This window comes from Apteryx rowi, unplaced genomic scaffold (assembly GCF_003343035.1).
Source record: "Apteryx rowi isolate R43461 unplaced genomic scaffold, aptRow1 scaffold_1500, whole genome shotgun sequence".
Taxonomy (NCBI): domain Eukaryota; kingdom Metazoa; phylum Chordata; class Aves; order Apterygiformes; family Apterygidae; genus Apteryx; species Apteryx rowi.
In genome coordinates this window covers 9,586-21,211 of record NW_020447754.1, presented here as the reverse complement: position 1 = coordinate 21,211, position 11,626 = coordinate 9,586, and the positions used below count along the sequence as shown (strand labels likewise).

General features: G+C 55.5%; 1 protein-coding gene and 1 gene segment (V, D, J or C); both read left to right on the top strand.

Annotated features, from left to right (window-relative positions):
* Nucleotides 1-97: 97 nt before the first annotated feature.
* LOC112962617 lies at nt 98-3,348 on the top strand. Of its 2 annotated transcripts, none has more exons than XR_003252368.1 (3): nt 98-381; nt 1,471-2,813; nt 3,057-3,348. XR_003252368.1 is itself a non-coding variant. In XM_026058970.1 (3 exons), exons 1-3 carry the CDS (start codon nt 333-335, stop codon nt 2,298-2,300), a joined length of 747 nt encoding a protein of 248 aa, XP_025914755.1. In that variant the 5' UTR covers nt 98-332; the 3' UTR covers nt 2,301-3,039. The 2 variants fall into 2 exon arrangements, 1 of the variants encoding a protein (XP_025914755.1); XM_026058970.1 differs by lacking the exon at nt 3,057-3,348 and having other exon boundaries at nt 1,471-1,588; nt 1,721-3,039.
* A 3,734-nt stretch (nt 3,349-7,082) lies between these two features.
* LOC112962616 lies at nt 7,083-8,215 on the top strand. The segment is given in 2 exon segments: nt 7,083-7,267; nt 7,653-8,215. Coding segments are annotated over 2 exon segments (564 nt in total).
* The last annotated feature ends 3,411 nt before the right edge of the window (nt 8,216-11,626 follow it).

Here is an 11,626-nt window from a genome sequence, read left to right as displayed (position 1 = left end):
CGGGCCCCGGGGCCGTTCCCCCCAGCCGCTCGGGCCCGGGCCCGACTAACCCCGGGGCTGTGTGCTTAGGTGGGAGGGGACGCCAAGCAGGGCAGCGAGGGCCTGCACTGTGCATCCGGTCCAGTCTCGCTGTGCGGGACCCCTTGTTCCCGTTGCCAGGGCTGCAGCTCTGCACATCACTGTCCACTGGTCCAGGTACCCTCCCCCCGTCTCCTTTCCCTTCCTTCCCCCAGTCTAGGGGGAGTCTGGCAGAGTCATCCCCACASAGAAGTAACCCTTCGGTGCCAAGGCACCTACGTGGAGACAGCCCATCGTTCAGGGCCCTGGTGGCAATGAGGTCGTCAGGTGTCCTGAGGTCTGTGACTGCCTGTTTTCTCCTCGGTGAGTGTCACACTGGGCAGGGGCACTGCTAAGGCATAATCGCTGGGACCAGTGGGCTAATTCTCCTCACCTGCCTCTGGCCCAGCTTTGGGCACATGGTACAGGGTACAGAAGAGGATGGCAGGGTTGGACCTCTCCTCCCGGTTTTCCCTGGGATCACAGCATTTCTCATGGATCCCCTTCTAAATCCTCAGGGGTAACCATCTGACCGGGGCATTTAAGACACTGGCCCCTTCAAAACCCTACTGTCACTTTCCCTGTCCACCCAGAGATGCAGACGCTGCCCCTGAAAACTCTGGGGAGTASTTAAATTTGTAGTCTGCTTGGGGACAGAAGGTTTCATCCCTTATGTRTTCTCCATTTACCAGTTCTGGCAATTTTTTTTCCCCCTCCCCTAGATGAACTGTGTTTTCCTTGTCTGGCATCCCCCATCTTCTCCCATTTACCCTGTGTCCCTGCTTCTGTCCAGCAGAAATACTGAAAATCAGCTCTCTGGGACCATGGGCTGTTTGCAGATGAGCTGGGACATGCACAGCCTTCCTTTCTCACCTACAAACCAACAGTCCCCAGCGAAAGCCCAAACAACCCCTGAAAATAGCCTCAAGCAGCAGCATCAGTATAGAGCTGGAGCTGTTCTCAGCTCTGCTGGGAACTGGCACTGCAGACCCCAACTCCGTCTGATCACCTTTCAGGGAGACCTTTCCACAGCAGGACCCCTCAGGAGTAACTGGTTCCAGGCAGGCTCTGTCCTTGGTTCCTCCCCTCCGTTTCACAGGGAAGAATGGCTCTGTAGAGCTTTCATCTTGCCTGGCACTGCCCTGCTGGGGGATGCAATGCAGCCATCAGCTCTCCCTTGTTTCTTTGCAGGTGGGAGAAGCGCGACTTCAAGCCAGGTCAGGGTCCCCTTGCCAGGTTTCTTTTACCCCTCAGCTCTCCCCCCCCCCACCCCCCAGCCTTGAAACTTTGTGGTAGGGGCAATAGGGGTAGTGGAAGGCGAGAAGGCTGAGAATAATGGACAGAGGAGTGGGGGAGACCACAGGAGGCAATGTCTGAATGGGTAACTGCAGCTGCCTTGTCTCCCTCCCACAGTCGCTGCACCGAACCAGCTCCTTCCCATCAYGGTTCTTCAGGTGCTCCTATCAGTCAAGCAGTCCGTCTCATTCATCTGCAACTTCACCACCTCAGCCAGAAATCCCTCCTTCTCCTGGTACCACTCAGCTGGGAGCGGGGGACCCAAGTACCTCCTGGGCACTGCCCGGTCTACTGAGAGCGGTGCCCGCTTCATCCAGGGGAAACTCACCACCTRGGTCTATTTTGACTGAGGGGATGTGATTTACAGGGCAAACCTCACCTTGCAAAAGGATGATGCAGCCTTGGCTGACAGTGGAGTATATTACTGYGCATTTGGACACATGGTGGTGAAGGGACGTTTCTCCCCATGGCATAAACTACCCATCAGGAGACTGGAGCAAGAGAAAGGCACTGTTGCTCTGCCCAGCAGCCCTTGCTCCCGGTGCTGGGGCTGCTCCTCAGCACATCTCTGCCCACTGGCTCCAAACACCAGATTTTCACCTCCTGTCCCTGTCTCCTTCTCCTTCTGTCCCTGCCAGGTGGAGGGACAGCAGCAGTGGCCGGGGAGTGCCAAGCCCTGCCCATATGTCCTGCACAGGTTCAGGGTTGAGCTGGAGATGGGATTGCGGGTCCCTCTGTCCCAAAGTCACCCTCCCCCTTCCCCCCGAGCCTGCCCCACCATGGACAGTATCAAGAGGGGCCAACCCATCAGGACCAGGACTCCATTTCCCAACTCTAGGAATTTGAATTTTTACCCATTAAATTACCTTTTATTTCCCCTCCCCCCTCATCATCTTCCTCCCCTCTTCCCCCATGTCTCTGAGGTCCTGTCTGTGCAGGAATACTGAACTGCAGCTTCCAAAATGCCAGAGGAGAAATTAAGCAAGACCTGAAACTTTTTAAAAAAGAATGCTACATCTGCATTCCCCAGAGCCCTGAAGAATCAAGAGGCACTACGACAAACCCTTGTGCTTTTGACAGACCTCCCACAATGAAGATCATGCACAGAGCAGAGAAACCCTACAGCTAGGGATCAATGCCCCCTTGCAGAGCAAACCTTAGGAAAGGAGGAGGAAATCCATGGAAAAGTCTTCAGGAAGGTTCTGAGACTCTGTCTGCACTCTGCCACCAAGATGAGCAGAGGCAAAAGGGGAATAGGTTTCAGTCCCCTCCCTGCCTGGAGGCGTGACCCCTTGCTGCACGCCCTGGCTCAGCCCGCAGGAAGTGGCCATTTCATTGGGCTGCGGAGAGCACGTTTTCCTGCATCGTGCTGAGATTCTCCCCAGGGGCAGGGATTTCAGAGCCAGCAAAAATGATCTTCACCGTTGCTGTGCCAGCCTATGTCCTGCTAATCCAAGCAGGTGGGTTGTATTCATGCTTTTCTTATTATCTCCCACAATTTTTCAGTAGGCAGTCCAGAAATCTGTGCTGACAAGGCAATGGTACCAGAGAGGAATACAGAGAGGGTGATGGAAGGACACATCAGAACTTTCTTCTTTCTTTGGAAATGCAGAAGGGTTTGGGGGTGGACACAGCATTAAACATAGAGCAAGCAAGAGAAAGAAGAGAGCTGGCCTGYATACACATTTCTCCCTGTATTGCAGGTCTCATTAGAGGAAACCTGGAGAAGCAGTTCTCAGAGATATTGGCCAYAGTTGGACAGCAGGTGGTTCTACCCTGCCAGTACATTCCAACGGAAAACGACAGAATTCTGAATTTCTTCTGGTACCGCTGGCTCCCAGGGGGGACCTTCAAGTATATCCTGAAAGCTTTTAAAGCTGCAGGAAATGACAGGTTTCGGAATGGGCAATTCTCCACTGTGGTGTACAATAACAAAACAGCCCCTTTGGAAATAGCAACTGTCTCTTTCCAGGACACCGCGGTTTATTACTGTGCTGTGACACTCCACAGTGAGCTGAGCTCCATTTCTGCTTGTGCAAAATCTGTATCACCAAGCACAGCAGAGGAGGAGGGAGGTTCTTCATCCTCCACCCTTGATAGTGCTTTCACCCTTGAAATGATCCTTTCCTTCTGATATCAACCCTTCCAACATTTTCTCACATCCCAGCATCTCCCTATATTTCTCTAAGACTCCATGCATGCAGAGAGATTCAGAGCAGAGATCTAGAGGGGCATGACCATGGGGCTGTTTGCAGTTAAGATGAGACACTCACAGCTTTCCCCAGTTCCTCATACAGAAACCAATGGTTCTCAAGGAAATCCACAGCACTCCTGAACTTATAAGTTATCAGCCAGGGGGGTTATCCCCTGGTTGCATCATCACTCCATAGCAGGGGCTGCTCTCAGCTCTGCTGGGGACTGGAGCTGCAGATACCAGCGCTCCTGGACAACAATGTCCAGCAGCCCAGAGGCAGTGCTGTGTCTGGCTGAGTCCCCGTCCCAGCTGCAGCTGCTAAGAAATACCCAAGCAAGTGATAAACAGCATTGCAACCCAGGAAGCAAGACAGTTCTGCACAGGCATCCCCTGGCCCAGAGATGCAGGGGACAGCAAGAAATAATGATGACAATGGGGACCTCTGGGGCTGCTCGGTGTCTGGCTGGTAGCACTGGGGACCCAAAGGCAATTTGGTCTGTGCAGTTCTTAGCCCAGGCAGGACCCAGYTTGCCCCGTTCTCCCCACAGCTCTGAGGACCTGCTCCTGCCTGGTCTYGCCTGCTGTGTCCAGGCTGTGCCAAGGCAGCCTCAGGCAGCTTCTCTCAGCTGCTCTCAGAGAAGGGGACCTCCCCCTCACCAGCCGCCTCTCACCTCTCTCCTTTCCTCCCACAGGGCAGCCCAAAATAGGGCAGGGGCTCCTGTACTCCCCACAGCCCTCCTACTCTCCCCCAGGGRCAGGACAGGGAGTGGGTCCCAGAGCAGGGAATCTTAGGCAGCAGGGCAGTGAGCACAGGGCTTTCCCTGCTGACACACAGACAGCAAAATCTTAGCCCCTTTCAGCACCATGATTCCTGAGTGCTGAGGGAGCTGGTGATGTGATTGTWAGGCCACTCAATCATCTTGGAAAGGTCATGGCAATCAGGAGAGGTGCCTGAAGACTGGAAGAAAACAAATGTCACTCCAGTCTTCAAAAAGAGCAAGAAAGAAGACCCAGGAAACTACAGGCCAGTCAGCCTCACCTCCATCCCTGGGAAAGTGATGGAACAGCTCATGCTGGAGGCCATCTCCAAGCATGGGGAGGAAAAGAAGGTGATCGGGAGTAGTCAGCATGGCGTCACCAAGGGGAAATCATGCCTAACCAAGCTGATAGCCTTCTCTGATGGAATGRCTGGCTGGGTAGATGAGGGGAGAGCAGTGGATGCTGTCCACCTTGACTTCAGTAAGGCTTTTGTCTTCCATAACATCCTCACAGGCAAACTGAGAAGTACAGGCTAGATGAGCAGACAGTGRGGTGGAYGGAAAACTGGCTGAATGGCAGAGCTCAGAGGGTTGTGCTCAGTGSCACAAAGTCTAGTTGGAGGCCTGTAGTCAATACCAGGTCCAATCCTRTTCAACTTRTTCATCAGTGACCTGRATGAAGGGACAGCAAGTTTGCTGATGATCCAACACTGGCAGCAGGGGCTGATAAAACCAGAGAGCCGTGCTGCCATTCAGAGGGACATCAACAGTCTGGAGAGATGGGCAGAGGGGAACCTCATGAAGTTCAAYAAAGGCAAGTGCAGRGYCCTSCACCTRGGGAGGAATAACCCCWKGCACSAGTACAGGCTGGGRGYTGACCTGATGGAAAGCAGCTCTGCGGAGAAGGACCTGGGAGTGCTGGTGGACACCAAGTTAAGCATGAGGCAGCAATGTGCCCTTGTGGCCAAGAAGGCCAATGGTATCCTGGGTTGCATTAGGAAGAGTGTTGCCAACATATCGAAGGGAGGCGATCCTCCCCCTCTACTCAGCCCTGGTGAGGCCACMYCTGGAGTACTGTGTCCRGTTCTGGGCTCCCCAATAMAAGAGAGACATGGAGCTCCTGGCGTGAATCTGGCAAAGGGCTGCTAAAATGCTTAAGAGACTGGAGCACCTCTCCTAYGAGGAAAGGCTGAGAGAGCTGTGACTGTTCAGCCTGGAGAAGAGAAGGCTGAGGGGGGGGAATCTTATCACTGCGCATAAATATCTGAAGGGAGGGTGATATATCTGAAAGTGGATGGGACCAGACTCTTTTCAGTTGTGCCCAGAGATAGGATGAGAGGCAACAGGCACAAACTGAAACAGAGGAAATTTGTCCAAACGTGAGGAAAAACTTGTTTACTGTGAGGGTGACCAAGCACTGGAACAGGTTGCCCAGAGAGGCTGTGGAGTCTCCATGACTGGCAATATTCAAAAGCYGTCTGGACAGGGTCCTGTGCAACGTGCTCTAGGTGACCCTGCTTGAGCAGGGGGGTTGGACTAGATGATCTGCAGAGGTCCCTTCCAACCTCAACTGTTCTGTGATTCTGTGATTTGCTCAAGTTTTCAGTCCCAGCTTTGTCTTCTCTTGCTTGGCCACAGGCCTGGGAGGCAGGTCCTGTTCCCTGGGAGGGTTCCTGGGAGAGCCAATGTTGCCAAGGAAATTGATATCCCATGGCSTGTACAAGGGTTTTTGCACAAATAGGGGATCGTCTGTAGAGCTCTGAGAGGAGGAAAGCCCCAAAATGTGGCCCCTGAATCCATCAGCTCCGTTGCCATAGGGGAACTCACAGTACTTCCCTGAGAAGTAGCAGCTCTAGGCAAGGCACAAGATCAGGTGGAGGGTGGCTGAAGGGAGTCCTCAGGTTCCCTGCTGCCATCCCCAATCCACTGTGACTGTATTCATGTGTTCTTGCAGGGGTATGGGGCCAGGTATGGCTGATGGAGGCTAGACGATGGCTGAAAGCAGCCAGTGGCAATGTATACCTCTCCTAACAAACTTCCAGTTTCAAAATCAAGAACTATGTCATCCTATGGTAACAGCAGGGACTCAGGACCAGGATAGACTTGGTCTCCTTTATCGGCAGCTCCTGGGGCATTGCAAAGAAATATGAGGCCGTGGTGGCCAAGCAAGCCACGGCCTCCCAGAAGAACTTCCGGAGCAACGTGTCTCCAGCCCTGTGCACTTTGCACCCCCGTGACTCAGCCCACTAGTTCAGCACCTTTCTCATGGAGACAGGAAACCCAGCTGTACCCTGACACAAACCTCCTGCCAAGGGCCCCTCACCTTCTCCATGTATGCTCCCACCCCACCAAAAAAGGGCAGAGTTCCAGAGCTCAATCTTTCTCCACAGCACCAAGAGACGTGGGGGCACTGGGAGACAAATCCACCGCCCCCAGAATCAGCTMGGGAGCCCGGTGTGTTGGGCCCTGCACAACTAGTGTGTCTGGAATGGCCCAGCCCATCCTGCACTGGGTGCGAGCCAGGGGGAAGCCGAGCCAGAAAGACCCACCGGGCGCCCCGGCCCTGCCCACCGCCCCGGCCCGCTACAGACCTGCGGGGGAGTAGGGGTGGGGAAATTGAGGCCGGTGACATCTGCAGCTTCTGCATCCTGTCACAGCCCCAGCGACGCCGCGCTCCTCTGCTGACGGACCTGCCCCCGCTCGGTCCCGCCCTGAGTCCTCCCCTTCTCCTTCCCCTGAAGGGCAGCGCAGAGTTGTTTGCGCTACCGCGGCGGGGGGGGCTGCAATCCCGGTGAGGGCAGGAGCGGGGCCGAGCACAACTCGGCTCAGCTCCTCTCGGCCTCCCGCCGGAGCTGCTTTGCCCCCGATCGACCCCGGCCCCAGCCCCTGGCCCGGCAGGGCATCATGCTGTCTACGATGGTGCCTTGGCTCCTGGCCTGGTCCTTCACGGTGGTGCCGGCAGGTGAGAGCTGGCCAGGGAGGGCAGCGAGGCCAGGGCTGGGTGGGCTGGGGCTGCCCACGAGGGCCTGTGCCCTGTTCCGGGGCTCAGCTCCCCTTGCTCCCATGCCAGGCACATTCTCCCGTGCAAATTGCCTTCCCTGCCGGGGAGGGGTTCTGTGGCAGGGAGAGGGAGGCTTTTAGGAAATCGGGGACATTGTAAGAAAAAACAAGATCAGCTCCGAGGAGGGCAACCTCGAGATATTCCAGGGCCAGTGGGTTTCCCAGGGCAGAGGGCAGACTGCAGCTACCCATGTCCTGGGGAAGGGGACCCCCAGAGTGGCCGATGAACAGGAAAGGCTCCCTCTGTGTGCATGTGCTGCCCTGCTCCCTGCACTCTCTGTCCACAGGGGTGGGAGCCCAGGTACGGTTGGTGGAGGCCGGTGGAGGACTGCGAGCATCTGGGGATGCTGTAAACCTCTCCTGCCATGGATCTGGCTATAACTTTGAAACATTTGCTGTGCGCTGGTACCGACAGTCCCCAGGTGACAGACCTGAGTGGGTCTCCTACATCAGCTCTGATTCCTCATTCATTCAGCACATGCCAGCACTGGAGGGTCGAGCCACCACCTCTCGGGATAATCCCCGGGCCGAGGCTTTTCTGTCCCTGCGTGCCCTGCACCCTCAGGACTCCGCTCGATACTTCTGTGCCATTACCACAGTGACAGGAAAGCCATCTGAACTTAAACACAAACCTCTTGCCGGGGCCCCTCCCTTACGTTCTTTAAGTGTCCTGTCATCCAACAGAAAATGTAGGAGCAACACAACTGTTTCTGCCTTCTATGGAGGGCAGAGCAGTGCCCCACGGCATGGCCCCTTCCAGATTACCTCTGGTACCACAGGAAACTCAGGGTGAAATCCTGATGGGCAGCAGCACCGAGCAAATGGCAATGTCTGGTACAGTGCAGCAGGAAGGGGCCTACAGGCTCCTTGCTGAAGGGAAGTCAGTTCTTTGGTTGTGGCCGTGTGTCCATGGATGGCTGCTGTCCCAGGTGAGGCTGATGGAGGCCATAGGAGAGCTGAGGGCACCTGGGGGCTCCAGGCACTTTTTCTGCTGAGGGTCAAGGTTAACCATCAATTACTAAAGCATGCTGTGGTACCTGCATGTACATGGGTCTAGATTCAAGTGCCTCACTTTCACAAAGCATAATACTTCCAATATCTGATGCAAGGCCACCGTGGCTGGGTGAGTCTCTGCCTCCCACAGGACAATCCCCAGGACATTCCCCTGGTTGAGGAGTCTCTGGCCCTGCACACCCTGCACCCCTGGGTACTTTGCCTGATACTTCTGTGCTGTTCCCACCGGGACAGGAAACCCCACTGTGCCCTGAAAATTACCTCCTGCCAGAGCCCCTGGCCCACAGTGCAGGAGCTGGAGCAGAGGCGTCTGCCAGGGGATTCAGGGCTGCTCCCATGGAGAGTCAGGCCATCACTGTGCACCATGAGACAATTCTGGCCATGCTGCAAATGGTTCCTTTCCCAGCATTGCCCCTTTCCTCTCTACAAGATCCAAAAGTAGTGTTAAAGTCCAGCAAGGATGTTCAGCATATTTCATTTCTCCAAAAGAGCTCTGACCACTCTGCCTGCCTGCATTCCTTCTCTTGCCTTCCCTCCCTCCTTTTCTTCCCTTGGGCACCCAGAGCATTAAGGTTTTGGAAACAGCATTTCCTGTTTCCAATATCTGCTTCTCAGCCTGTTTTCATCTGCCGGTTGGAGTGAAGCAATGGGTAAACAGCACTGCTCTGGCTTCAGGCTCATTTCAGGGCAGGCAACAAGATCTAACCCATGAATGTCTTCAGTGTGGGGGTGAGCAGGGCATCTGGACACCCTCTGRTGCACTTATAGTTCCAATGCCTCCTATATTTATGTGGCCTGGTACTGGCAGCATCCTGTGGGGCCCCCGCAGTACATCCTGCAGGAAGAGTGGCGGTGGAGGGAGGCTGGGTTCCTGTAGCCACACAGCTCTTTCTGCCTACAAGAGATTTTCCTCCCAGGCCTATGCGAGCTACAGAACCCTGGGCATTGCTGCCCCTGGAGCTGGCCAACAGCATGCTCTATTATTGCACCTTACAGAGACCACAGTGAGAGACCCCATGGCTTCCCTGACAGCATCAGCTTCCTCTCCTCCTCCCCTCACTCCTTTCACACTCATGGGTGTCACAAAGCAGCCCAGTCCCAAAGGAGCGACTGGGCTGTGCCTCGGACATGGGGTGTGGGCCAGGTTCTACCATGCTGGGGGTCACAGAGGCACAGATGGAGGAAATGGGGGCAGAGCTGAGGTGAGGAGAGGCAAAGCAGACTGGGCCTGGCTTTGTGGGATGCAGTGTGCATGGGGGTTAKTGCCTATCTTAGCTAAAAGGGATGCAGAGATCCAGCACTCCAGGAATCCAGAGCACCCCTGCACCCTGCACAACCCTGTGGAGCTGTGCTGACCTCTTACAGCACAACCTGTCCTCCCAGTCCAGCCCTCATGTTTCCCTATGGAATGCAGTGAGAACAGCCCGCTCCATTCCCAGGTGTGGGGTCAGGTGCCTCTATCCAACCTGCAGCCCACACAGTGTGGGGATGGGCRGGGCACAGGGGAAGCCCCTGAGGCAGCTACACTCAGTCTTTGAATATTGGAGGCTGTCTCCCAAAGCTGTCTCTCAGCCCTGTGTGAAGGGCATAGGGAGTGCACCCCGCAGGGATGTGGGCCATGAGGTGGGTCCTGCAAGGGAATATTGCTATCAATGGGTTGATAGCCCATCCCGGGGACCAGCCTGAGCTGGGCCTGGCCRAGGTGAAGACCCGGCTGCGGGTGGAGCAGGATGGTCCATATCTCTGTTTTGCTCCCAAACATCCCCAAACATCTTCATGGCTCTCCCACAGCTCCCAGCATGCTCCCCTTTCTGGAGCAGCCACTGAGCAGTGAACATCTTTTCCCTATTGCTGGGAGGCACTGCCAGGGTGCCTTTCAAAGGGCTGTGCAGGGCTGAAGAGCAGGGACACCCTCACAGCCTTCTGGGGAGAAAAGTAAAAGGAGCCATGGCCTTTTGGGGGCGCTGCACTCCTTCTCTGCTAATGAACCTGTGCCAGCCCAGTCGTGTGCCCCCCCTTCTCCCACTGCAGAAGCTGCGACAGCAGAGGTGGAGCCCGGGGGGGAGGGGAGGGCACAATCTTTAGCGCTGCCGCGGCGAGCCCAGTACAGGCAGGAGCAAGGCCCAGCACAGCTCATCTCTTCTACCCTCCACCTCCCGCCAGGGCTGCATTACCCCCAGCACTAGCTAATGGCTCCTGGCCCAGCAAGGAATGATGCCACCCAGGATGATGCCTTGGCACCTGGCTTTGTCCTTTGCAGAGGTGCTGGCAGGTGAGGGCTGGCCAGGGAGAGCAGCGAGCCCAGGGCTGGGCAGGCTGGGGCTGCCTGTGGGCACCCATGTCCCATCCTGGGACCCAGTTCTTTCTGCTCCCATGCAGAGCACAGTCTCACATGCAGATCTCCTTTCCTGCTGTCTCTGCTGGTGAACCACCTGCTCTTCTTGCAATCTCCATCTGCAGGGCTGTAGGCCCGGGTGTAGCTGGTGGAGGCTGGCAGAGGGCTGTGAGTGTCTGATAACTACCTGTATCTCACCTGTCGTGGATTCAGTTAGCTTTCATGAAGTCTTCTTTGGTATTGTCAGGTGCCTAGTGCCAGACATGAGTGGATCAGCCACCATTCGTTATGGCACTGCAGTGCAGGGTCAAGCCATGACCTCCATGAAGGACTTCTTCAAATACATCAGTAGCAAAAGGAAGACTAGGGAAAATGTGGGCCCATTGCTGAATGGGGTGGGTGCCCTGGTGACGAAGGATGCAGAGAAGGCAGAGTTACTGAATGCCTTCTTTGCTTCAGTCTTTACTGTCAGGCCAGCCCTGAGGAATCCCAGACCCCGGAAGCAAGAGAGAAAGTCTGGAGAAAGGAAGACTTTCCCTTGGTGGAGGAGGATTGGGTTAGAGATCATTTAAGCAAACTTGACACCCACAAATCCATGGGCCCCAATGGGATGCACCCACGAGTGCTGAGGGAGCTGGCGGATGTCATTGCTAAGCCACTCTCCATCATCTTTGAAAGGTCATGGAGGACAGGAGAGGTGCCTGAGGACTGGAAGAAAGCCAATGTCACCGCAGTCTTCAAAAAGAGCAAGAAGGAGGACCCAGGGAACTACAGGCCAGTCAGCCTCACCTCCATTCCTGGAAAGGTGATGGAGCAGTTCATGCTGGAGGCCATCTCCAAGCATGTGGAGGAAAAGAAGGTGATCGGGAGTAGTCAGCATGGCTTCACCAAGGGGAAATCATGCCTAACCAA